Consider the following 27,777-nt stretch of genomic DNA (forward strand, 5'->3'; position numbering starts at 1 on the left):
GTCCAATGTCATCTCTTGTCTTCTTGGGCTTTGGCCTGTTAAAAAATTGAAGGAAAATAAAACACTACCCTCCCCTTATTTGTATTTCCATTTTTGGATGTTACCTGGACCTTGGAGAATAAAGAATACGAGATTTTTAAGATAATAAATATTTAAATTTTAAGTTTCCTCTCTCCCTTAATTTTTCGGGAAAAAAAGTAGTATGCTTATAAATCACTTTATATATTGTTTATCATCTGTAGAGTGTTGCTGACATAATTTCTACATGCTATGATAATTGCTAGATAAGAAAAGATCACTTCACAACCAATGATAGCTTGTTAAAGAGGGTGAACCCATGACGTTGAACAAGAACAAAACCATGCAGCTTTTCGCCCCTGATTATTTTTTATATAAAATGTTGCAGCTAGGAATTTCAAGGCAAATCCCAAAGAAGTAGTGTCATGGCTTGTCTTGATCCCCTAATTATGTGGTCGCTTCCTCTTGTGCTGTTTGTCTCCCCGTTAATGTTTCTCCTAATAAGAAAGAAACAGAACAAGCAGCAGATCCCTCCAACGCCTCCCAGGCTTCCAATTATAGGTAACTTGCACCAACTTGGAGACTTGTCTCATCGATCTTTATGGCAACTCCCCAAGAAATACGGTCCTGTCATGCTTCTTAAACTTGGTGCTGTACCAACAGTGGTTATCTCCTCAGCCGAGGCTGCAAAAGAGGTCTTGAAAACTAATGATCTACATGCTTGCAGTAGACCTCTCTTGGCCGGCACTGGGAGGATATCTTACAACTATTCTGATGTATCCTTCACACCCTATGGAGATTATTGGAGGAAGGTGCCAAAGATTTGTGTTCTTGAACTCTGCAGTGCCAGGAGGGTGCAGTCATTTCTGTTCATAAGAGAAGAGGAGGTTGCTTTGTTAATTGGACACCATCTCTGCATATTCTTTTCAGCAACCCCTGTTTACCTCAGTGAAAAGATTTTGTCTTTCACTGTAAACATTACTTGTAGGGCAGCTTTTGGAAAGAGTTTTCAAGAGATCAGAGGGTTCGATGGAAAAAGATTTGAAGAAGTAATTCGTGAAGCCTCTGCAATATTGGCAAGCTTCTCTGCCGGTGATTTCTTTCCCAAAGACGGTTGGATTATAGAAAGACTCGCAGGTCTCCTCCATTCAAGACTTGAAAGAAGTTTTCGGGAACTGGATGTTTTATACCGAAGAGTTATAGATGATCACATCAAATTAGAGGAGGAACAAGAAGATATTGTTGGTGGTCCGCTGAAATTATGGAGAGATCAAGCTGAATTGGGTATAATTCAACTCACGCATGATCACATCAATGCAACATGTTCATTCTCTTTTTCCTTTTTTCTATATTAATTCTTACTAGTTTTTTCTTTTTCAATTTATCTATTGTGTTACGGAATTTTGAATAGAAACAAACCAGCAATGAATCAAGGATTCAAATAGAAGAAAAGGTGACACTTACTGGAAACTATATATATTTAGAATAGTACTAGATTTGTGACCCAAAAATGCCAAGGAAAAAAAATTTGATACTCTAGTCATTGTACCAATTAATGATTTAAATAATATAAATAAAACAACAACAAAAAATAATAGAAAAAAAATAGAAAAAAAGAACCAACATGAACCCATTCGGAGTATAAAAATCCATAAGTTAAATTGAGTTAACTCACAAACTCCATGACAATAAATATAAAATTGAGATAACCTCGCACGCGTTATCTGAACGACGCGGAAGCTATCTACACATTGGAGCATGCATTGCACACGCTATCATGTTTTTTAAATAATATTTAGTATATGTATATTACTATAATACCCACGAGAAACCTCTAAATTTACAATAAAACAAATGTAAAATAACTTGAAAAATCGTTATGAGAGAGTTATATTGTTTTTGTCTCTAAGAGCATTAAAGTACCTACACCATGTCAAAATGAATAAAATAACTAAAACACCCCTGAGTGAAAAACATTATATTTTTGTTATTTTAAGATTAAAGTAGTAATTTTATTATGTAAAAAAAAAGAAAAATAACAAATTTAACCTTTTATAACATGTTAAAAACAATTGTGTCATGGTGAAAAATAAAACTTGCTCCCAAAACCTAGTTCAGTTTTTGGCAAATTCATGATTGCATTATTACAATAAACAGTAATTTATGTCGTAGTGTACAGTAACTTCTTGTGAAGATTTAGTTTTTTTGTTAATTTTTCACTTCTGATGCTAATAGATACTGGGAATTCTACCATCATGATGCATTGCCTTACTTAGAATGATTAAAGATGCACTTCTCTACAATGGTAACCCAATTCAACAAATCAAGTGAACAAATGGAAGAAATGGTAATGAAAAATAATAATTAATTTTACTTATGTTAATTCTTCGTGAAGACTACAAATACCTCTCATAAGAGATGCTTTCTTTTTTCTCCCATGAATTTGGTATAGTAGAGAGGACTTATTCAGCCTAAGGCTTTTTCTCTATCAGTGCAGTTGAGAAAAAGGAGATGCTTCATTTACAAATTAAAAACCATTTAGGAAGAACCACCCAAGCATTAAGTGATTAGGAATTACTATCCTGAATAAGTATAGTTTAATTTATTGGATTTTAAATTTATTTTTTAGAGGTTATCAATTTAAGTATTATAAATTTCAGAACCATCAAAAACTTACATGGTTATTAACTTTAGAGCCTCAGGGGATTAGTTAAGGTGGGTATAAACTGATCCGAATACCCATGATTACTAAAAAAAAAAGAAGAGAAAAGAAAGAAAATGAGAAATAAAATAATGTTAGCATGAACCACCTGCTGGAAAGTTGCTCTTCTGGTTGCTGCATCAATTATTCCAAACCCAATCATTTCCATACTTTTTGCAGGTAACATGTGCATGTGCCTTTAAATTTAACATGAGACATTCTGCACCATCCCTGGAGACAAACATGGTGGGTGGATATTTTACATTATACAAAACTCTAAACATTGTGCATGTGTTTGTCTTACATTTTAATTTTGTCCTTAAATTTTTCAAACTATATATATTTAGGCCCTCAATATTTTTGCAATTCAATTATGATACAAAGTTTTTTTTTTATTTTTTAGTCCCTAATTTGAGAGAAAATCAAAGTAGAAAAGGTGTCATGAATGGATGATGGCTTCAAAGTTCTCACAAAATATTTAATCTAATCCTCAAACTTTTCAAATTATACATTATTTGATCCCCTAGTATTTTTTAAAATTTAATTTTGGTACAAAAATTTATTTTTATTATTTTTTAATTCATGGTTTGAGAGAGCAGAGAGAGAGAGATCGTTGTGTTTCAATGATAAAAAAAGAACATCGGTGCTAACACCAACTCAGGCCACCAAAAAGGTTTATTGTAGCATCAACTACCTTCATTTGATGAGAAAAGTTTCACTTAAGTGTTTTTTCACCTTGAAATTGCTTAAAGAAATAAATATAAGCTCATGAATTTTATTTTTATTTTTTGGGTTTTTGTGTGGTTTTTAAGATTATTTATAGGTTTGTCAAGGTGTTTAGGCTCTTTTCCAAGTATTTTGTGTTAAAAATGGATTGAAAAGGGGATTTGTAAGCTTAAAAAAGTCGTGATGTTTTAGCCACTATAATGATCGAATTATGGAGAAATTAAATGAAACACCGTCTTAAGTTCTTTTTTGAAAAATATACGGGGATGTCAGCTTTTAAAATTAAAGGCCCACGTGCATCTAACATCACCTTGCTCTTTCTTCTTCTATTTTTTCTAATATATTTTTAAAAAATGATAGCTTTTTTCTAATAATTTTTAAATTTATATTTCAATTAATACCCCTATATGATATTTTATTTTTCTTATTTAGCCTTTTATTAACGGAGATTAGTTTTTAATTATTTTTGTATGTATTTAATATATAAAGATATTTTTATGATTCATCTATAAAATGTTTTTATATAGATAAATTTTATTGTTTAAAATAAAAAAAATATTTATTTTTGGACATTATTTCTAATATGTGCACCATTTCATAATAGCTTTTTTGTATCTTTTTATTTTATTCAATCAATTTTAAGTGTTTGTTTGTTTCTATTATTATTTGATTTAATAAAAAAAATAATTTTGATAAACAAATTCATTAAACACTACCGAATAAATGGCTCGTATGCAAGATCAAATATCTTGATCTATATATGTTTTTTGATTTTTCAAGTTTCATTTTTAGCTGTCCTTTATAATTTTTTTCATTTATTTAAACAGATGGTTCTCGATTTACTTAATTAGATGTGTGCAAAGGCTTCTTGATTTAAAATTAGAATTTTTTTTTTTGTAAAAAAAACATGTCTGAAAAGTCTGCGTATTCAATTTTTTTTATTGGAAAAAAATATTCAACTTGCAGTGGGATGCAAGTTAAATAGTTAGCCATAGAAAACTCTAAATGTTTTGGATAAAACATTTTGCATACAAACACTGTTCATCATTACACATTTTATTGTGGACTCACTATTCAATTTTTTCAACAATTGCATCCTTTTTTGACCAAATTAAAACACAATTGAATCAGATTTGTTGGCTAAAAACAAAATTAAAATACAGATGACTGAAGTAGAAAATGCATCATGAATGAGTGATAGTTTCAAAGTCCTCATAAAAATTTTAATTTAGTCCTCAAACTTTATTAATTATACCTATCTAGTCCTTCAATATTTTTGCAATTAAATTTTGCTACAAAAATTTATTTTTGTTATTTTTAGTTCCTGATTGTTGTAGTAGATAGAGAAAATCATCGTTGACATCAATTCATCCTATCAAAATGATTGATTTTAATGTCAGCAAGTTCCATTCGATGAGGAAAGTTCAATTCAGGTGTTTTTACATCTTGAAATTGCATAAAAAACTAGATCTAAACTTGGAAAGATTATTGGTTATGGGTTGATCTTGGGTTTTTGTATGGTTTTTAGGTTTGTAAATGCCATGTAAGGGTTTATCAAGTTGTTTAGGCTTTTTCTAGATGTTTTGTGTCAAAATAAGTTTCTAAGCTAAATAAAAAAATAAACCCTAATTTTATGGCCACCTAATGACTGAAATTTGAGAAAAACATCACCAATATCTGTGCTGGTTGGAGAGACTCTCAGAGAGCAAATATGGAAACCGCCGTAATGAAGCTCAACAACGGCAAATTTCTTGCATTGTTTTTATTGGATTTTACCTGTAATGAAGGAGACAACTGGTCAATCATATATCAATATGATCTGAGCTTTATCTGGTACCCGGGGAGAGATGCATGTTTTCTGTATTGTTTGTTGGAAGAATAACTGGCAAACATGGTATTGCAGGGATTGTGATGCTCATTGTGGATCAGTTTTTGACATTTCCATCTATGTTGGATGGATACACTTCTCGTGAAGATATTGCTTATTCAATTACATGAATCAGAGAATTATTTGGTTAAATTCTTGCGGTACATGAGAGTTTCATCATATAGAAACAATTCCAAGAATATTCGATGCAGTTTCCATAGTTTAGAACTTCAAAAAGCATATTAGACACAGGATTCTTAAGCTTCTAACAGAAATATAGCACATAACTCTTACAACAATAATCAATTGTGTAGCCATCATACAAAAACCATTCAACAGAATCGAGACAGCTGCAATCCATCTCCAATTGTAAGTGGGAAGATGTTAACACTCCATTAAAAGGCAAATTAAAAAAAAAAATGCCTTAGTAGGGGCAGGAAAAATTAAAAATGAAGAAGAAAAAAGAATGGTGGAGGCCCACAAGGCCACAACACAATCATGCCAGCCAAATCCTACTATTACAAACCTATGATTCATGTGCAAACTCGACTTAATTACAATTAGTGAAACAAAACAGTATGGAGGTTGGTTTAACTTCCTAAAGGAGCTCTGTCATCTGGCCCAGCGAGCATAATCTGACATTCCAATAGTTCAAAAAAATAAGGGCTACTTCATTTGTGGAAGATGCCGAATACGAAGCTCTTGGCAGACAATTTTAATCCAAGATAAATTTTGACACACTTACATTGCAATCAAAAGCAAACCTCCTTGCAAGCATGATGGCTGCATTCCTCTCTCTTGCTGATTCAAATGCTAATACAAAGGAAACCCCTTTCTTTGCTTGCCAAAACAATGCTTGAGCTGCAGCGTTCCCACCTCCTCTAACTCCACACAGCTAAAGCAAAAGAATAGTGTGAGTAATGGCTGTGTCATGTGCTATAAATACCAAATTAAGAGGCTGATGTTCAACATAACTGTCAATAACGTTCTAGGCATATATGAGGTGTGTGTGTGCGTCTGTCCTGAGAGGATGGACCAAAACATTTGCAATCAAATAAGAATAAAAGCGAAAAAGAATTCAAGGTATGAGCTTTTGTAAATACAGAACCATCTTATCTCAAGAGATAAAGGTTGAAACAGCCCCTTATACCTGCATTGAAGTAGAGTAGTACTCTTTAGCAATTGTCGACTTCCCTTTGCGAAGCTTCATCCTCATCTTTCCAACATGAAGCACATGAATAGATTCTGATGTATGATCTAACCCATTCATCTGGGTAACAACTACCTGTAAAGTAAACAAAATCAATGGAGAATAATGGCCTCCTTAATCCTTATGATCACTTTTATAAAAAAATATATATATATATTCAGTTTCATTTAACCCAGGCCCACAATGAAAGGACAACAGGCTAAACAACCTCTATAAATTTCCATAAGGACGATTTTAAACTTCAATAAGTTATCCTTGAAGAGTTATTATTAGTATGATGCTCTCAACCCATGAGCTTGTAGCTCAATGGCTCTTGCAAAACAGGAGAGGAGAAGTCTCAAGCTCCCGCTTTGGTCACATTCGTCAGTTCACTGATCCATGATGCCCTCACACCCCATTGCATTTTAGTAATAACAACATACATTAAACAAGACTAGGACATGTTAGTTTCCATGCTCCAGGAAAAGCAAAGAATGGATGGGAATCTAAATGCCACCCTGATCCTCACAATGGTTAAGAAAATAACATCTGACAATCAATAACAGAAGCAGAATGGGGCACCTAACCAACCATTCCCAATGTCATCCCTCATTGTGATTCTTACTATAAACTAGGTTGCGTCCTCAAATTCTTAACCTCGGAATCTCAATGTACATCTTTTCCTATTTTCTCTATGGCATGCACACTCTCACAAGGCCATAAAAGTCAAAGAACCTTCATTGCACAAAGTAGCAGACAGTCAAATATCATTGCCCTTTCACTGACATATTGCAGTAAGTACAGTAGAAGGAAAAACATCAGCAAGCCCTCAGGATTCAGGAACGGACAGAAAATAAATATCCAATCACCATGCACACAAGCACTTTTGCCTGTATCATGTGAGCATCTGAAGGGATTTGATGTTGGACTGAGTTCAATTTAAAAAAAAAAGACCAACAACAATGGTCAGCCTGGCTGAACTTGACCCACAACCCATCCAACATGCCAGAATGGTGATTAGAATCACCAAAATGACTATTGCAAAGAAGCACAATATGAGTGTTCAGGTAACATGAAAGAATAATTCCCAAATATTGAACCTGACGGGTTTAGGTACTTAAGTAGAAAAAATACAAGTTGAAACAGTATTAAGACAACTTACATTGAATTCAACATCATGTTTTCGCACAAGTGCCTCTACATAGCTTCCGAGACCAGCAGCTGGTCACAAAATTACATCAGCTATTTTATCTTATGCGAACACATGGTTCATAATTTATTTATTTTATCCTATGTAAATGCATGGTTCATAACTTTACATACAAAAGAGTGAACCACAGAATTTTATTTACCAATTTTCATAAATGAATAAAAATTGAAAATAACATAGGAAGCTTGGCAGAAAACAGAGCTGACAGGAGAAAGATGATTGTGTAGCCAGCCCAACTAGTTTGGCTCAAAGCTTAGTCGAGCTGGGTTAATAAAAATTGGAATACAAAAACCAAATTAGAGAAGCAGATCAAATACAGACCAGGATCAATGGCACAAGTAGTGGTCAAAGTGAATTGTTGGCCATCAGAAATTATTTCAGCTTGCAGGACTCGCCCAACATCAAAAGGCTCTGGAGCATAAACTGGTTTGGTTGCTCCTGTGAAGAGTAAAATTACTGAAAGTAGTCAGTAGTCTATTTTATGCAATATTCATGATAACTAAGCGTAAATCATAAACAGTCCTAACAATGCTTTTCTACTTTATGAATCCCCAAGCACTCACTAGCAAAAGGCAATTTCATCCAAACCCTCTCTGTGGCTCTTCCCAAATTCAATATCAAAATGCTTAACTTGTTACCCGATTAATTTACTGTCAATTCATCTAAACTTACAGGGCAACCATTTTCACATAACTCATGCCATATTCTACTTTAGCCATACTAGATAACAGAAGCCATTGATTCAGACAAGCAAACATTCCTATATCTAGATACTGAAATCTGAATTTATGGGATTCCCACGCCTCATCTCCTCAATAAAATATTCTTTGTTAATAGTTGATTTGGATTACAGGCAGCATTCCATCCCACAATTTGCTTGCCTAGCAAAAAGTTTGATATAACCATTTTATTTCATGAATTGACAGATTTCATGCCTCATAGGAACTGTTTCAATCACAAAATGACAATTATTTCACAAAGGGTGGACAGTGGCTAGATCAAATCTAAAGGACAGCAACTAAAGTAACTTAAAGGCACTAACAAACGCTATCCTCTGATAAAATAGAATCAGTCACGAAGCATCTACTGTACTTTGTTCAATTGTCCAAAGCATCCAGAAGAGAACAAATTATTGAAGATGGAAACCTGATATAAGTGCCTTTTCGACATCTTCAGATGACAGACGATACCACTGAATGGAACATTCAGAAAGTTCTGGAGCATTATCAGAGCAAGGATTGATCCGCAGACATGAACCTAACGCTTCAGAACCATCTAATTCAAATAAATGGAATATGCTCTGCTCGCCTCTCCTGCTCCTTGCAAGCTGGGAAAGATGGGGGGGAACATAATATTTAGTCAATTCTCTGATATACTTATTCAACAAGTTTAATATGCAAAGAAGCGAACCACAAAATGATGGAAATTACAACTGAGAGTCAAATACAAGAGATCATAACCAAATATCACAAGAAATGTTTTTAGAAGAAAGCGTGCATAAAGAATTTCCTCTAGCCATTGAGTCACTCTGACAAAAGCATATGACATTCATCAGAGCTTAAACCAGATCCTGAACCATTCAAAGAGTTTTAAATGCTTGAATTATGAAAACTACCAACTTAAACGTATTGCCCCAAATTTTCAAATACTTCTACTTTCTTGAAGATTTTAAACAAAATTCTGAAATCGGAGAACTTAACAACCTATTGGCTGGGAAACAAATGACTAAAATGACAATTAGGGAGAGGTAAACTATACAAGTCAAGTGATAAAAGAAAATTCTAAGATTGGATAATGGTGGAAAAGTAGCAACAGCAAAGCATATTAAAACATGCAGTAAAGTATTAGGAGAAGATGTTGCAAGATCTATTTATGGCCAACGAATAATATCTTAACAACAACAACAATACCTCCTTCTGAAGCTGCAGAGAACATTTAGACTTCTCAGCAAGTTGCATCCTCAATGCTCGTAGCTCATGTTCCATGTCCATGACCTACAAAAATTAGTTCAATTCACTTGTGATCAATAAATGAATGTGCGTCCACAAATTTGAAATCTCTGAAAGCTTTAGGTCATCACAAGCATTCCAGAGAAGTATAAAATCATAATCCTAGAAACTCAATTTCCCTTGAATTTATTGGATAACTCAAAACATGGCCCAGGCCCATCCAAAAAGTCTGAACATGTAAATTTTTTTGCAGAAGCGAACTACATTTCAAGGAAACACAAGGGGACGTTGATAGTTCTAACTTCCAAGAACTTGGTCCTGAAAATGGACATATACATGCATCTGAAAGCAATTCAAGAATTATGATTGTTGAGTATCGGTTTGAAATGCAGTTATAGACTCATGATAGGCTTAGAGAAATAGATAAACAACTCTGGAGAAGCCACTAATGAGCCTCAGCTATGTTAGAAGAAACTTCACCAAATTACATAATAAGTTAAGCAAATTAATTTGGTGACTAGAATGTTCCATTAAGAAAGAAATTTTCACCAAAGATCCAGCACACACCTTGCTTGGCTGATGCAGCATTTTGATCCTTCTAGCCTCTTGAACCTCCTTCATTAATTCTTCCAAGTCCTAATATGCCACACAAAAATATTTTTGTTAAGAAATAAGAAGAAAGAAAAGCATGCGGCAAAATAATGCATTCCAACTTGAACATGGGCCCTAAATGAACATGAAAAGTATGTCCAACTGTCCTCTTTAATTTCAAAAGCAGCCAAGTACCAGCTCAATGGCTAGTACCAGAAGTATTGAAATATGAAAAGAGGATATCTATCTACTGTCAGCGTAAAAAGAGACACCTTCAGAATTTATAACTTAACTAAAGGCAAACTCCTATTGAAGCTGTAATAACTAATAATTAATACAAACCTGCTTCCCCAAAGCTCGAGACATTCGTTCATGTTCCTGAAGAGCTTCTTCCACCCTCTGAACTGTTGCTCTGGCACTCTCAATTTCAGCACGAGCATAAGCTCTTTCCTCATCGACAAGTTTCTTGGCATCTTCTGAAGCCTACAAGTGGATACAAGCACTAGATAATGAGGAAAAAAAATTCCTTATTGTTATCTCAAATTAAAAAAGTAAAGAATAGAGAACTTGTTGGATGGAATTTACTGGCTTGAGAAAAATATGCCAAATTCTTTCAAAGACAAGATTACCTGCTTAAGAAAATTTGCTAGCTTCTTTACTTCTGATTTTTCTTGAATCAACTCTCCTTCCCTCTGAGTCAGCTGAACCGCTAAAGCTTCCACCTAGAAGAAGTGACCATAATTCATCTTCCACGTAAGTGTTTTAAGTAATGGCATGGCAGTAACAACCAACTCATTGAGTAACACATAAAATCAAATTTTTGGAAGAAGTTTGATAAAAGAAGCAGTGAAGTAACACCAACCATGGCAATAGCTTCCTCCACGTCATCCTTGTTTCTACCTGCCACACGTCCTTTTAATGATTCTAGCGCATCCCTAAGCTTCTTCAATAGGACATGTTTCTCTAAAGAAGCAGCCTCTCTGAGCCTAGCCTGTAATCCAAAGATGAAAAGCTTATCATTTGATTCCTATATCACCCGCTCTCTTCAGAAATTAATAATTCCAAAGTCTTAAAGCCTGAGAAATGGAGAAAAACAACCACTGAAATGAAACAAACAACAGACTTCCAACTTTTTTCCACAATTAATTGATGCTCCATTCAGTTGACAAGAAAAAACAAGTAGATAAGACCATGTAATCAAAAAGCTGAATATAATACTGCCAATTGGCATGATTAATTTCTCAGGAACCATATGGGTAAACTAACATACAATTGAGGAGGTCAAGTTATTAGAAAATTAGCTTCAATAATCCACCTAAGGAAAAACAAATCAAGTTTCCAAAAAGAAACACAAAATGCTGGATACAATTTAAAAGAAACACAACCTCTTCTGACAACTTAGCAGCAGCAGCCAATCCCTTTTCAAATTTACTGGCAAGGTCACGGACAGAGAGGCGTTTCTGCTGTTCCAAAAGCAAAGCAGTCTCGCGTGCCACAACCTCCTTCATGGACAATACTTTGGGGTCATCTTTTGCGTCCAGAATCTGATTGGTAGCTCCAATTTTGTAATTAGGAAACCGACTAGAAGCAAATGCAACATCTGCTGATACAGCTAGGACAGCATCTTTTTGCATAGTATCTCCAAAATCACGGGTTACCCTAGTCATTGTCTCAATCTAACGAACCTGCTGGACAATCAAATAAGTAATATCAACAAAAATGGAATTAACCAGACAATCATGGTAAAAAGACTTCTCAACAAAAAAGAAAAATGTGGGTCAGTGCTTACCAACCGAAACTAACTCAATCAGTATTAATCAGAGGGAAAAACAAGCAACCCTTTTTACTCTCTTAAAACAAATGTAAGATTTACAATTACTCATTAGCTAAGAGAACAAAAACTTCCAACGCGAAAAAAACAAGAAATTCTCGTATTTAATTTTCTCCTATTTTCATAAGTCTTTCTCAGCAACCAAACAGACAGTTAATATCAACAAACATAGCTGATATAACATTAAAAAAAAGAAAGTAAGAAGCTAAACATTAAAAAATAATAATAGTAATTTCTACAATCATCCATGAAACAAAAGAAAAACCTTCAACTATAATAAGCTTTGAAAGTGATCGCAAAACAGCAGAAACAACTCTAGACAAAGACCAAAAAGTACCTAAAAAGAGGCAAAGACTGAAACAACAAAGCACACACAATAGTACTGCTAAGAAGTCAAGGAAAAGAGTTAGAGAGCATGAAAATGAAACCCTAGCTCTCTAGTATCTTTTGGGTTTGAAGAAAAGTTAAGAATGGAGACATAAAGGGAGAAACTTGAGGACTTACAGATCACGAAGATACGTGAAAAGGAAAGCAGATAAATGAGAAATAAGAGATGGGTTTTTGAGATTCTTGGATCAGATGCAACTTGAGCAAGCCAAGATTGAATTTTTTTAGAGAATTTGACTGTTCATTAATAGAGAGGCAGGATGATAATTCTTCAATGAATTTAAATGGAAGATGCAGAGTAGGGGTTACGGTAGCCTTTGCTTTTTTTTGAAAAAAAAAAAAAAAAAAAAAAAAGCAAAACAAGGAAGAAGTAAAAACTAAAAAAGAAACAAAAGGCCGCCCTTATGACTTTGTTAGTTGTTACTACTGTTTTTTATTTTTATTTTTATTCTTTTTTCAATTAAGTACCACTTTGGCTTGAACTATGGTTTCGAGATTAGTCTTTATTGAACTTTAATTAGGTTATTTATGTACGGATTAGTATGAGACTTTAAAAAAAAATATTTTATTAAAAAATCAAATTAAATGCTTGTGGATGTTATGAAGTAAAAATATTAAATCCAGAAAGAAATACTTTAATCTGAAACGCTTTGAGAAAATACTTCCAGCTTATATTTTACCAGATACAGACACTCAACTCTCAAGCACTCAAGGGTTACAATGGCTGTTGGACCAGGTAGTCTGTGAAGGGATCTTCTCGGTTATGAAACAGTTAGAATAACTAACTGTTGGTTAAGAAAGTCGGTTAAGAAACAGTTAGAATAACTGACTGTTATTGTTAGCTTGACTGATACTGTTAGCTTGCTGTTATTTTTCAGTTACTTTCTTGTTATTTTAGTTACAATGTAACAGGCTATATAAAGCCAAGTCCTCGTCAAATAAAGGTGCTCTCTTCTCATTCAATTCATCAACATTTCTTTGAGCTCTCATTAATACTCAACAAATTGGTATCAGAGCCTTTATCATCTGAAACTCTTGCAGCAGCATGACGACAGAAGGAAGCAGCTTTGTTCAGCCAGCCATTCCAAGATTCAATGGCCATTACGATCACTGGGGTATGTTAATGGAGAATTTTCTCCGATCCAAAGAAATGTGGGAACTGGTGGAGATTGGATACATTGAGCCGGCAAAGGGATCAGTGCAAACTGATGCACAACAGAAGAAGAATGATGAGATGAAACTAAAGGATTTGAAGGTAAAGAATTACCTATTTCAAGCAATCGACCGAACCGTTCTTGACACTATTCTTAGAAAGGATACTGCCAAGAACATATGGGACGCAATGAAGAAGAAGTTCGAAGGGAATGCAAGAGTTAAAAGATCTTACCTGCAGACTCTCCGCAGAGAGTTTGAAACACTGGAAATGAGAATTGGTGAAGGAGTTACAGAATACTTCTCTAGGGTCATGACAGTGGCAAATAAAATGAGAACGTATGGAGAAGATATGCAGGATGTGAAAGTGGTAGAGAAGATCTTACGTTCTTTAACTGAGAAATACAACTATGTTGTATGTTCCATTGAAGAATCAAAGGATATTGATGCTCTTAGCATTGATGAACTGCAGAGTTCATTGGTTGTTCATGAACAAAAGTTTCAAAGGAGAAAGGGTGAGGAACAAGCATTGAAAGTAGCATATGAAGGAGGGGGCAGAGGTGCATATGAAGGAGGTAGAAGCCGTGGTCGAAACTTTTACAGAGGAAGAGGAAGAGGAAGGGGACGAACAGATTTTAATAAGGCAACAGTGCAGTGCTATCGTTGCCAACAGCTTGGACATTTTCAATGGGAATGTTCTTCTGGAAACAAAGAATCACTATATACAGAGCTTGACAATGAGGAGGAGATGCTCTTGATGACTTATGTGGAGAAACATAAAGCCAGAAGAGAAGACGTATGGTTCCTTGATTCGGGATGCTCGAATCACATGTGTGGTTATCAGGAAATGTTCTGTGACTTTGATGAAAAGTTTCGCCAGTTTGTGAAATTGGGAAACAACACAAGGATAAACGTGATGGGCAAAGGGAGTGTGAAGCTTCTACTGAATGGAATAAATCACACCATTGCAGAGGTGTTTTATGTCCCAGATTTACAGAATAACTTGCTGAGTATAGGTCAGCTACAGGAAAGGGGGTTGGACATTTTGTTCAAGGATGGAAAATGCAAGATATTTCATCCGAAAAAAGGTTTGATAATTCAAACCACAATGAGTATCAATCGAATGTTCATCCTGTTCCCAGACAATGAATCCTCCTCTCAAGAACAAGTTGGACAGTGCCTTCATACAGGAACACAGAACCTGGGTTCCCTCTGGCATCGACGTTATGGGCACCTAAGCTACAAAGGTCTAAAGACCTTGTTGTACAGAAATATGGTACACGGTCTCCCTCATATTTCAGCCTCAGACTCAGCATGCATTGAGTGCATCAAGGGGAAGCAAAATCGTGATCCAATTCCAAGAAAGAGTACCTGGAGAGCAACACAAAAATTAGAACTCATTCACGCCGATATCTGTGGACCGATTACTCCCACATCAAACAGCAATAAAAGGTACCTTTTGTTGTTTATAGATGATTACAGCAGGAAAGCTTGGGTAAACTTCTTGGCAGAGAAATCAGAGGCTTTTTATTGGTTTAAAAGTTTTAAATCAATGGTAGAAAAACAGACAGGGTTATCTGTCAAATGCCTTCGAACTGACAGAGGGGGAGAATTTGTGTCAAATGAATTCAACGATTTCTGCCAAAACAATGGGATCAAGAGACAAATGACAACTGCATATACACCACAACAAAACGGTGTCGCAGAGAGGAAAAACAGAACGGTGATGAACATGGTGCGATCCATGTTAGCTGACAAAAACATGCCGAAAATTTTCTGGGCAGAGGCAGTAAATTGGGCTGTTTATGTTCTCAATCGGTGTCCCACTTTGGCTGTAAAGGAGGTCACACCAGAGGAGGCCTGGACTGAACAAAAACCTTCAGTAAGTCACTTTAGGGTTTTTGGTTGCAGGGCACATGTTCATGTTCCAGAACAAAGGAGAACCAAGCTTGATAATAGAAGCATTATGTGCGTTCTATTGGGAGTCAGTGATGAATCAAAGGGCTACAGACTCTTTGACCCTGTAGCTAAGAAAATCATTGTGAGCAAAGATGTGATTTTCGAAGAAGAGGAGAAATGGAAGTGGGACGAGGACACTGTACAAGGTCCAGTGGCTGAATTGGAATGGGGCGATCAAAATGGGGAAGAAGAAGAAAATGACAGAAACAGAGAAGGAATTGATGGGGAACCATGCGATGCGAGAGAAATCAGTCAGCATGATGTAGATGAAGATTTAAATCCCATTGATAATGAAGGGAGACGAGAAGGAATTACTGTTGAGGATGAGACAGTAAGGAACAGTGCTGAAGCTGAAACAGGCCGTGAAGAGAGAATTGCAAGACAAGCACGGGAAAGACAACCTCCAGCATGGTTGGGTGATTATTTCAGTGGTGAGGATTTGCAAGAAGATGAAACGGAGATGGCATTTGCAGTATCAACAGACCCCTGGTTTTATGAAGAAGCCATAAAGAATTGCAATTGGAGAATGGCCATGAACAGTGAGATTGAGTCCATTGAAAAAAATAACACGTGGACGCTCACTGACTTACCTACGGGAGCAAAAAAAATTGGGGTAAAATGGGTCTATAAAACGAAATACAATGAGGATGGAAAAATTGATAAATACAAGGCTCGTTTGGTGGCGAAGGGATACTCCCAAAAATATGGAGTAGACTATACAGAAGTTTTCGCACCAGTAGCAAGGATGGACACGGTGCGGATGATTATTGCCTTGGCGGCGCACAAAAATTGGGTAATTTCTCAACTAGATGTCAAATCAGCTTTTCTTCATGGAAAGCTAAGCGAAGATGTGTATGTGGAGCAACCAAGAGGATATGAAAAGAAAGGTAGTGAGCATCTGGTTTACAAATTACACAAAGCACTGTATGGATTGAAACAGGCTCCACGGGCATGGTTTAGCCGAATTGAAGCACATTTCATCGGTGAAGGATTTCAAAGGTGCGAAAGTGAGCAGACATTATTCACAAGAAGGAATCAAGAAGGGAGAATCATCATTGTAAGTATTTACGTCGATGACTTAATATTTACTGGTAATGATGAAGTAATGCTGTCCGAGTTTAAGGATTCCATGTTGAGAGAATTTGACATGTCCGATTTGGGAAAGATGAGATTCTTTCTTGGAATTGAGGTTTTACAAAAGTCTGATGGCATTTATATATGTCAAAGAAGATATGCGTTGGAAGTCTTGAAAAGGTTCGGCATGATGGAGAGTAATTCGGTGGGGAATCCAATAGTCCCGGGTTCTAAGATGAGCAAAGAAGGAAATGGAAATCCCGTTGATGAGACGTATTACAAACAATTGGTGGGCAGCTTGATGTACCTGACTGCCACTAGGCCCGATATGATGTTTATTATTTGTCTCATAAGCAGATACATGGCAAAACCTATGGAAATTCATTTACAGGCGGCTAAAAGAGCACTACGATACTTAAAAGGAACCGTGAACTATGGAATTCATTACAAAAGGGGAGAAGATGGAGAAGTGTTAGCATTCACAGATAGCGATTATGCTGGCGACATGGACGACAGGAAAAGTACATCTGGATATGTATTTCTTATGGGCTCAAGTGCAGTTTCATGGTGTTCGAAAAAACAACCCATTGTGACATTGTCAACCACAGAAGCTGAATTCGTAGCAGCGGCAGTATGTGTTTGCCAAGGAATCTGGATAAAGAGAATCTTGAAGGAATTGGGTCACGCAGATACAGGTTGTATGACTATAATGTGTGACAACAGTTCTACTATCAAACTGTCCAAAAATCCAGTGATGCATGGTCGCAGTAAACATATTGATGTAAGGTTTCATTTCTTGAGAAATCTTACCAAAGAAGGGATGATTGCATTATTACACTGTGGGAGTAAAGATCAGATCGCAGATATAATGACTAAGCCACTAAAGCTTGAAGAATTTCTCAAACTTCGTAGATTGATGGGAGTCTGTGAAATAGAGAATATAGAAGTAAACTAATTGCGTTATATAGCATTTAGTTTAAGGGAGGGAATGAAGGGATCTTCTCGGTTATGAAACAGTTAGAATAACTAACTGTTGGTTAAGAAAGTCGGTTAAGAAACAGTTAGAATAACTGACTGTTATTGTTAGCTTGACTGATACTGTTAGCTTGCTGTTATTTTTCAGTTACTTTCTTGTTATTTTAGTTACAATGTAACAGGCTATATAAAGCCAAGTCCTCGTCAAATAAAGGTGCTCTCTTCTCATTCAATTCATCAACATTTCTTTGAGCTCTCATTAATACTCAACAGTCTGGTGTGTCGCGGGCCAGCATGCTTGTGTATGTCATCATGCTTAGAAGACTAAAATCCTTCTCTGGTGGGTCCTACACCTTGGTGTCTCTTGATCCTTGAGGAACAAGGATCGGTCTGTCATAACAAAGACAAGAGACAGGAGAAGGAGAGTTCGTTGCCAGTTGAGATGATGCTGTTTTTTGTGTAAGCATGGAGGCAGTAATTCTCGAAGGGACCGTCATTTCTCTTTCTGCTAGTTGACTAGAGCTGTATACGCTACCGTTTAGTATTATCATAACTTCTGTTCCTGTCCACCTAAGAAAATTCTTTTTTTTTTTTTAATTCACGTATAATTGCATTTAAACTTTCATTTTGGAAAAACTATAGCATGTTTATAGATCTGTTTTTTTATTTATTTTACATATAAAAATTAATTGTACAATATTTTTAATCAAATACATGTTTTTAAAATTTTATTTTTTAAAAAAAGCACAACTAAAAATATTTTTAAAGGTTATTTTTAAAAAATCATAACTATCAAAACTGTCGCAGTCTTTATTTACGCATTTATAGTTGCTGCCAAATTAAGGTGGATACGTGTATAGCTGTTATACTAGTTTGCATGCCCAGGACCATAATTTTCTTGAAAGTTAAAAAAAACAATATTTATGCTTTAGGAAATTCTTTGACATTATTAATAAACTCAAATATATATATTTAAAAAATAATAATTTCATCAAAATAAATTTTTATTGCAAAATAAAGTTAATATATTTGTTTAGAAAAATAAATTGAGAATTACAATGCACTGATAAATAATTATAGAGTTGTTAGTCTAAACTAAAGATTGGGTATAGAAATTAAGATAAAGATGTATATTAAAATATCTAGTTTTGTGTAACTTTTTAAAAAATAATTATCTAATTATAAAACAATGGGTTTTTTTTAATGTGAATCATTTTAAATAATCATAAAAGATAGATTTCTCAAGTCTAAAATTATTTTTTTTTATTAAATATCTTTTATTTATCTTATTCAAGGTTTTAAATTGAAATCATTGTATATGTTAAAATAAATATTTTATAATCGTTGAAGCAAGTTAAAAAAAACTTGTCCATGTTACTATGTATGATTGAAAGTGAGAAAAAATCATAAATGTGTTAAAATCATGTTTAAAATCTCTATAAAAGTTTGATAAACAAAAAAAAATACAATTGGAATTAAATTTTCATGAACAATTTATTATTAACATTGTTCTTTTTTATATTTCATAAGTAATAATTAAAAAAATAAATTATTAAAATTCGAATAAGAGGTTATAATATTTATTTAAAGCCTTGTAAAAAATTGAAGAGTAGGTGAATCATCATGATAGTTTTTTTTATAGTGCAAAATAAAAATAAAAAGACACGAAATGGTTGGGCACAACATCTACCCCCTAGTAACAAGCTAGGTGGGCGCGGGCTTGGAGGCAAGGCTCACTCATCTGCCTTTGCTTCTGTTTTTATTTAGAGTTTGTTAAGTAGTGTGATAGTGATTTTTTTGAAATAATTTTTTGTCCTGAAATATATGTTAATAATATTTTTTTATTTTTTAAAAATTATTTATAATATTAGTATATCAAAATAATCTAAAAAGTACAAATCATATTAAATTTTAATAAAAAAAAACTTATAATTTTTTTAAAAACGCGTTTCCAAACACAATCTTAGCAAGGAAACAAACAGCATGTTACTTATTTTTATTTTTTTAAGAAAAAAAGAAGAAGATAGTTTATCATCTGTCGAGGCAGAGAATGTATTGTTCTCTCGCCTAGTTTTTGACTGCCCAAGGAATTGAAAACTGGGCAAAAACTCTCCGTTTCACGGAGCAAACAATCCATTTTCAACAAATTTTTATCCTAAAAACATGTGAAAAATAACATACAAACTCAATAAATCTATTTGTGCCCTTCAAGTCCTAAAAGCAATAAAAAAAAAAATCAACATAGACCCTAAATCTTTCAAAGCTCCAACCTATTTTTTCAGTTAATTTGAGTGTCATTATCCACCATCATCCAACTCTTATAGTCGAATAAAATATTGAAACACTAAACTTAATTTATTTTTTTTAGAAATCACAACTAATCATTTTCTTTATTTACTTATGTTTTTCAGCAAGTTTTCTTCTCTCTCACCTAGTGATTCAAAAATAAATAAAGTAACATTATAGATAAAAATAAAATCTGGATCACATTTATTATTCTCTGTGTTTTACGGTTAGTCCTATTTCTCTTGATTCATGGCAAAATGATACAACCATAATTTATTATCTATCTTGATACAACCATTATTTACGGTTAGTACATATAGTGAATAACAAGGTATAAATGCGAGGTTAATGAATAAATTCAAGAGAGACAAAATCAATTATAACATGGCCCTGAGAACTGGATCCCAGATTATTTTCGAATATGTCGTGGTCAAAAGCGATGAAGAAGATCAAGAGAGATAAAATTAGAAGAGGAGTAGGATCAATGCTTGTTCGAAAAAATCCAATGTAGAAAACAGGTAGGCCCCTCGGGATGGTGGTAAAAATACCTCGAAGATGGCATCCAAAGTCCAAAGATTCCTTTGAATCTTCATATTTACTTTCACAGAATCCAATTGGACGTTACATGACGTGCAGCACAGTGAATCTTATCTCCATCTGGGCCAATTCGTTCTTGCCAAAATCTCAAAACCCAGATCAAGAACAGCCTAGTTCTGCACTTATTTGGACTCCTACCTCCAAATATATTCGCATTGGGCTTCACGATCGTTTTCCAGTTCATCTTAGCACCAACTCCTCCCCTTCCGGGCTCCCAGCCCAAGGAACCATCAACTGCAAGGTCTGCAAACTTGAGATCTCTGTCTTCCTCACTTCTTCACGTCCGAACATCTCAAACACGGAAACTGAAAAACCCTCAGTAAACCCCTACAATGCCCCTTCCTTCCCTTGATCTCAAATCTTAAAAGCATAGCAAATGGTAGGCCCACCAAGAAAGTTACTTCTTCCCGTCATTCTCACCTCCATTGGTGCCGTCATCCTGCTCTCCCTCCACCAATCCACTCTTACCATCCCTAACCCTGATTTCATCCCAATCAACACCTCAATCAAGACCACAAATCACCAATTCACTCCTCAAGATTTCACGTTCCTAATCAAAGTTCTTGCCTTTAACCGCCTAGACTCACTCTCCAGGTGCCTTAACTCCCTCTCCGCCGCCAACTACGGCGGAGACACTGTCCATCTCCACATCCACGTCGACCACTTTGCTCTCACCAATGAATCCCTAAACGTTATAGATAACAAACTTGAGGAATCGCGAAAAGTTTTGAACTTTATCGATGGGTTTGATTGGAAATTTGGAAACAAAGTTGTGCATTATAGGACTAATAATGTTGGGTTGCAAGCTCAATGGCTAGAAGCTTGGTGGCCAAGTTCAGATCATGAATTTGCGTTTATTGTGGAAGATGATTTGGAAGTTTCGCCGCTGTTTTATATATTTGTGAGGGGTTTGATTGTTAATTACTATTACAACGCGTCGAATTTTAGTCCTTCTGTCTATGGCGCTTCACTTCAGCGTCCAAGGTTTGTCCCAGGTACTATTTTCTTCTGTTTCATGTCTTTTTTTATTTGTTTAATGATGGGGCTTATAGGTTTTTTATTTGTTTTTTCGGGTTTTATGGTGATGTAGTGATGCTCGTTGCTTTAGAATTAGTGTGTGAAGGCCTTGCATTATGTTAAAAATGAACTCTGGGGGTAGTGAGTTAATTGCTAGGCTGAAATCTTTTCAATATTTTGCTTATGGCTGAGATTTATGTTGATCGGATGCGAGCTTTAAAAAATTTAAATTTGATTTGCAAATGCATAAGCATGTGTGAAGCAAGCTGATCCATACATTTTTTTCTGATTCCACTATGATGTCTATGAATTACAATGACATCTAAACCAAGACGCATTAGTTTTGTTGTTGGTAGAATGTGCAACATGCAATTTTCTTCTTCTCTTAGTTGAGCATTCTTATAAAAATCGTGTTGATTCTACAACCCTATTACTTACCCTTGGCCATATTTTTCTTTTTTATCCTTTGGAGAGTGGTTTTGATCGATCTGGTTGCTGGTTACAGGTAAACATGGAAACAAAATACATTTGGATAGTGAAACACGTCTTTTCTTGTACCAATTGGTTGGTACTTGGGGTCAGATTCTCTTTCCGAAACCTTGGAAAGAGTTTAGGTTGTGGTATGATCTGCACAAATCCAAGGGCATCAAGCCATTTCTTGATGGAATGGTAATCTTATGACCCCCCCCCCCTCTTCACGTTTGCTGGTTGATTTTTTTTTCTGTCTAAATCTAATGTCATGCAGGTGACAAATGGGTGGTACAAAAGGATGGGAGAAAGAATCTGGACTCCTTGGTTCATTAAATTCATCTACTCTAGAGGTTATTTTAATATCTACACAAATTTTCAGCATGAGAGAGCACTCAGTGTCTCTCACAGGGATGCTGGTGTTAACTATGGGAAAACTGCTGGACCTGACTCCCAATTACTGGACGGAAGTTCTCTTGACTTCAACTTACTGGAAATGCAACCACTGAGTAATCTGAAATGGTATGATTACTGCTTTAGAGAAGTTCTTTCTGGAAGGGTTGGAAGGACCTTGGATGAAGTTGGGTCTATTCTTCGGACTGTGCAGAAAGATCGGAGTGTTCTGCTTGTGACTATATTAGGGGAATCAGGCACAATCACGAGGAACATGCTTTGCCACTTGGAGAGGCTAAGTATAAGGAACTATATATTGATAGGCCCTGGGTCTGACCTTCTATTCGATCTTGCTAGAAGAGGGCATCCTGTGATTGATGCTGACCAGTTTTTCAATTATCTTAGAGCACAGAGAGTAATGGGATTTCAGCACTCCAGTGCAGAGCTGATGAAGAACGTTTTAGTGAATGCTTATGTAATCAAGAAGTGTTTAGAAGATGGGTATGATTCTTTGACAGTGGATGCAAACGTGCTTTTCCTCAGTAAAGTTCAAGAGTTCATTAATCCTTCCAGTGACTTGTGTGCTGGGAAGAGCTTGGGGTTTTTCTTTGTCAGGAGCTCTTCTTCTGCTCAAGAAATTTGGGCTGATCTCCTGAAGAAGGTAGCTGCCACAATAGGTAAGGGTTCGTTACAGGGAGAGAGCACAAATTTTGTATACTTTGTGGTGAAATTCTTGGAACAGAATGGTGCAGGAATTCTCAGGGTTGATGAGGCAAGCATTGGCATCCAGATTCGTGCCAATGCTTTTAACCAATCATCTTTGGAGGCTGGGAAGAAAATGGTTTATTGGTCTACAGACACGAGTCTGGATTTGATTCAAAGGCGGCTTCAAGGATTGGGTTTGTGGGTTGTAGATGGTGACTCTTCTTGCACTGCTGTTGTTTGTCATGAGTCATAATAGCATTTAGTGCTGGACAGATTTTGTTTAACCGATTTTCTTTGTACAATACGTTGAAATATTACTGATATTCTTTTGCACGCATTTCATACCAAATGTAACCTATGTTGTATTATAAATTTTTGGAACAATTAAAAGAAAGTAATTGCCCTTGGTGAAACATCGCAGCTCCAAACTTATCTGCACTGTGGCGGGCTCCCAATGTTTGAGCTCGGGTGCTCGTGGGGCGCCACACCTTGGCTAGGTCCCGACACCAGGCTCGAGGGTGTAGCTCAAGCCCACAGGGACACTTGGCATGCACTCAAAGACTGGGCTAGGGTGCTACATCGAATCCTATGGGTGTTGGTATGTGCCTGAGCCCATAACCATTGCTTGGGTCCAAAGTGTGTTTTCATCGTCTCTTCAAGGTCTGACTATTATTAAAACATGCTTGAGCTAATTAAAAAACATTTTTATAAATCCTATTCCATCATGAACAAAACAATAATCTATAACATAAAGTCATAAATCTAACAAATAACACAAAATAGAGGTCTACACTTTGGCATAACTCTTGAACCAACCATAGAAATGATACTTGCCAAGATGTCCAAGAGCATGACATTTATTATATGACAGTTACCACAATCACATGAAATAATATAGTGGAATATGAGACAAATGGTGGCTTTCCTGTATTTGGTTTCTAGTCACTTGGATCTACAAAGGAACACTGTCTCCACTGTACGCACAAATGGCTCCTCCTATGCTCTCCGTCAGGTGGCGTTTACAGGCAGGAAAAAATGGACGGCATGATAGCTCCAATGTCTGCTGCAGATGGTAAACTGCAACATGCCCTCTTGCTTTTTTATTTAGATGCGTAGATTAATTTGTTCCTTGCAAGATCGGAAGAAACGGGAAAAGAAGAAAAAATAATGTTCAGGACAGCAAGACCTGGCAATGAATCTTGCAAGACAGATAAACTCCATGTGAAATAACGTGCTACCTGCTGAATTGTCAGCAATTTATGTAGCTATGGACATTATCTCTTGGAAGAAGAAGGAACAAGGATTATACCCATACAGCTTGCTTTGAAAAGCTTAAGCTCCACCTGATTTTGATCCTCGTGCTTCGGATGTTCAAAAAATGGTAGTGCATTCCAAAAGCCAAACGTGCGTTCGGTCAAATGAAACGACAAGCTCCATTTGCTTTTTTGCTGGTTTCTTAATTATCGTATCTGCTATTTTCAGACCAAAATATGACAGTGACAACGCTCTCAGAATTTCAGTTCTTGGGGTGAATTCTTGTATTTAATTAATCTCGTTTTATACTACTGATCTTGATTCCTATAATAAACAAAAGATACTTGTATGTTATTGTCATGCTGGGATTTGACAGTGGACTTTGGATTTATGGCCCAACCGAAGCAAATCTAAGAACGAACAACGTGTTAAGACGGCCATGAGCATGTATGGTGGCCTTGAAGGACATCTGGGCTGAGTGGTCGTGCAGAGACACACCGAGAGCTTTTTCTATTTAGTCTTGGTGGAGGAATTATAGTGGTACTCCTCCGTGACCCGGCTATGTTGTGGGCTGAAAAAAAAAATCTTAATATTAAAAAAATCAAGAGACAACAGACATGTTTTAAAAAAGCAAGAAAAAAACAGGATCTTGGTCATAAACCTGGGTGGGTTAAATAAGAGTATTTTATTCCACAACATTAGATGCATGGTACAGAGAAACAAAAATGAGTGATAATAGTAAAAAATTATGATTAAAAATAAAATGATAAAGAAAATACATTTCAATCTAACCAAGGGCAACACAAAGAAAATAAAAAATAAAAGGGAAAGAAATGACCCAAGCAAATCCGAATACACTTGTCGTTATGTAGCCCTGCACGAGACCTTGATAAATTTTTAAGAAGCATAAAAAAAAGGATGGGATGCAAAGTATTGAAAGATAAAAAACCTAATATTATTCAAGTTAACCTTTCAAACTCATTTTCTCGTTCATGAGCTTGGTGTAACTTTACTGACTGACAATAACCATAAATCTTAATTTGCAACAAACTTGATATCAACTAATGAAATTAAATTTTTTTAACAAAAGTCCCCAAGTAAAATGAGTAATATAAAATAACAAAAACTAAATGTTCTACAAAAAAATCAGGGTGAAAAGGATATTGATTGATTTAATGGTGAAATTAAAAAAAAAAAACATTTCACAGAAGAAATCATATTAAGAATTTAAAATCAAAATAATAAAAATCAAATTTGATATCAAAACAAAAATAGAGGAAAAATAACATTTCAAAGTTAGAGGATAAATAAAATCAATTTGATAAAAGGTCCTAAAAAATAATAATATAAAAGAACGAGGGTTAAATGCTAAATAAAAAAACCACGTGGGTAAATAAAATTAATTGATTCAAGAGAAAAATTGAAAGGAAAAAAAATCCCAACATTTCACAAAAGAATTCAAAACAAAAACTTAAAATAAAAAAAAAATGAATCAAGTCTAAAATAGAAAAAAATAAGAAGAATAAAATTTCAATATTAAATTATAAAATTAAAAAAAATACAAAATAAATTAAGATAAAAATCATATAATCAAAACTAAAAAAACTAAATCAAATATCAAGATAAAATAAAAGAATAACATGAATTTTCTTATTCACACCATGTTTTTTTGGGGCAAAGAGGAAAAAGAAGAAAAGTAATATCAAATACTGTATTTTAACCCGAAATAAGAAATTTAATTCACACAAACTACATCTCTTGCCCTCTACTATCTCGGAAATATTACCTGGAGTAAGAAAATTAGTTGACAACATATACTTTACTATACTTTGTAAGTTGGACTAGTAATTATTTTTTAAAATATTTTTTATTTAAAATATATTTATTTATTTTTAAAATTTTATTTTTAATATTAATACATCAAAATCTAAAATTATTAAAAATAATTTAAAAATAATTATTTAAAAAAAATAACAAAAAATACAAATTAAAACTCACCCTCTAACGCTCCTAAATCTCTTGCCATCTAATGTCCCGACAGAGGAAATATTACCAGCCTGGAAATGAAGGGCATAAACATACACAGATCATTGACCATGGGCCATAAATTACTGACCATGTGTTATGGGTGTTTTTCGACTAAATTAATTGGTGATACAGTAGTAATTGTTTTTAAAAACGTTTTTTATTTAAATAATAACTATCATAATATTAGGTCCAGACGAGCAGCTTGGAGGAATGCTTAGCTGGAAATCTAAGCAAGAACGGGGCCGTATCATGTGGCCACACTTCAGTGGAAGGTACCGACGCGTACAGATAGTTAACCGTGAGGTGAGTGTGATATCAGGGAGCTAGGCAAGTGAGAGTTGTTGGCATGTCACATGGCCACGTCGCTATCTCACGTGGCACCTTCCAGCAAAGCTCCTCCCCACCATTTTTGTCTGGGTTGTCCCTTTCTGCTATTTCGAGGTAGATTCATCAACAAGCATCTGATCTCTCCCTTTAATATCTTATTTGAGTCAGCAACAACTTTTAATCAGAGAGTTTAACCGATAATCATTATGCTTAATAAATGCTCTTGGCAATTACCCCTTCCTCTGTGAACAGACATAAAGATCCCACAGAAATGAACAAACCCTGCTAATCAAGAGCTGATCATTTGCAGGTAAAATGACCATCGTGCACCCGGTCCCATGGGATGGGAAAAGAATTATGGTTATTTTGTGATTAAAACTATATTTTAGGAAGATAAATGGAGATACGAAGAAAAAATGGGACAGGAAATACAGTGGAGGGGGGGGGGATTGAAGGAAAGGAAAGAAAATAGGGGGAAAGGATCTGTATTTTCATCCTCTTGTTTGGACGAGGGTGGTGAATGAAGGGAAATAAAGCATGAACAAAGGTTCTCAATTTCGTTTCGTTTCATCCGAAATAGCCGAAATATTTTATACCAATTCAAAAATAGAATAATTTTTATCTCATTTCAAATCTTGATCTGTTTTGGATTTTTCAGCTAAATTCTGTCCAGAATTTTCCGGTTTCATTTTACATGTTCCGTTTTGGTTTTAAAAAATTATTGAATCAAATTGAACCTGGTTCAATTTAATTAATTAAATCACCCAAGTATAAAAAGTTATTTTTTCATTACTATTTTCAATAACAATAATATAAATAATAATATTGAAAATTATTATTACTATTTTCATTAATAATGATATTAATTTTTTAAAATTAGATTTATCACTAATATATATGATTTATATTCATGTTTTTTTTTCTTTTCAAGTTTACACTTTGTAGGAATTTGAGCAAAACAATGGATGTTTTAGATCCCATTAGCCTTGATAACATTGACCTAGCTTAATATTTAAAAATATTTGTATTAAAACATTTTAATTTCATAATATTTTGATATTTTGTTTAAGTTG

At 34.9% G+C, this 27,777-nt stretch overlaps 3 protein-coding genes across 9 annotated transcripts; 2 read left to right on the plus strand and 1 right to left on the minus strand.

Moving 5' to 3' along the window:
* The first annotated feature begins 443 nt into the window (after positions 1-443).
* On the plus strand, positions 444-5,443 carry LOC118047110 (cytochrome P450 71B36). The gene is made up of 2 exons (XM_035056303.1): positions 444-1,302; positions 5,349-5,443. Exons 1-2 carry the CDS (start codon positions 444-446, stop codon positions 5,441-5,443), a joined length of 954 nt encoding a protein of 317 aa, XP_034912194.1.
* Positions 5,444-5,589: 146 nt separating this feature from the next.
* Positions 5,590-12,808, minus strand: LOC118047096 (stomatal closure-related actin-binding protein 1). 7 transcript variants are annotated; one of them, XM_035056284.2, is made up of 13 exons: positions 12,587-12,806; positions 11,637-11,936; positions 11,114-11,242; positions 10,881-10,973; positions 10,594-10,734; positions 10,228-10,296; positions 9,622-9,705; positions 8,858-9,038; positions 8,033-8,149; positions 7,664-7,722; positions 6,463-6,597; positions 6,058-6,207; positions 5,590-5,947 (listed from the first exon to the last, which is right to left on the minus strand). In XM_035056284.2, the coding sequence occupies exons 2-13, from the start codon at positions 11,916-11,918 to the stop codon at positions 5,903-5,905; spliced, it is 1,485 nt and encodes a 494-aa protein (XP_034912175.1). In that variant the 5' UTR covers positions 11,919-11,936; positions 12,587-12,806; the 3' UTR covers positions 5,590-5,902. The 7 variants fall into 7 exon arrangements, with proteins under 7 accessions (XP_034912175.1, XP_034912174.1, XP_034912176.1 ...); XM_035056283.2 differs by having other exon boundaries at positions 11,637-11,939; positions 12,587-12,805; XM_035056285.2 differs by lacking the exon at positions 12,587-12,806 and adding an exon at positions 12,420-12,565 and having other exon boundaries at positions 11,637-11,939.
* Positions 12,809-20,702: 7,894 nt separating this feature from the next.
* Positions 20,703-23,432, plus strand: LOC118047126 (uncharacterized). Its single transcript, XM_035056324.2, has 3 exons — positions 20,703-21,507; positions 22,035-22,198; positions 22,275-23,432. Exons 1-3 carry the CDS (start codon positions 20,889-20,891, stop codon positions 23,346-23,348), a joined length of 1,857 nt encoding a protein of 618 aa, XP_034912215.1. The 5' UTR covers positions 20,703-20,888; the 3' UTR covers positions 23,349-23,432.
* The last annotated feature ends 4,345 nt before the right edge of the window (positions 23,433-27,777 follow it).

This window comes from Populus alba, chromosome 1 (assembly GCF_005239225.2).
Source record: "Populus alba chromosome 1, ASM523922v2, whole genome shotgun sequence".
Lineage (NCBI taxonomy): Eukaryota > Viridiplantae > Streptophyta > Magnoliopsida > Malpighiales > Salicaceae > Populus > Populus alba.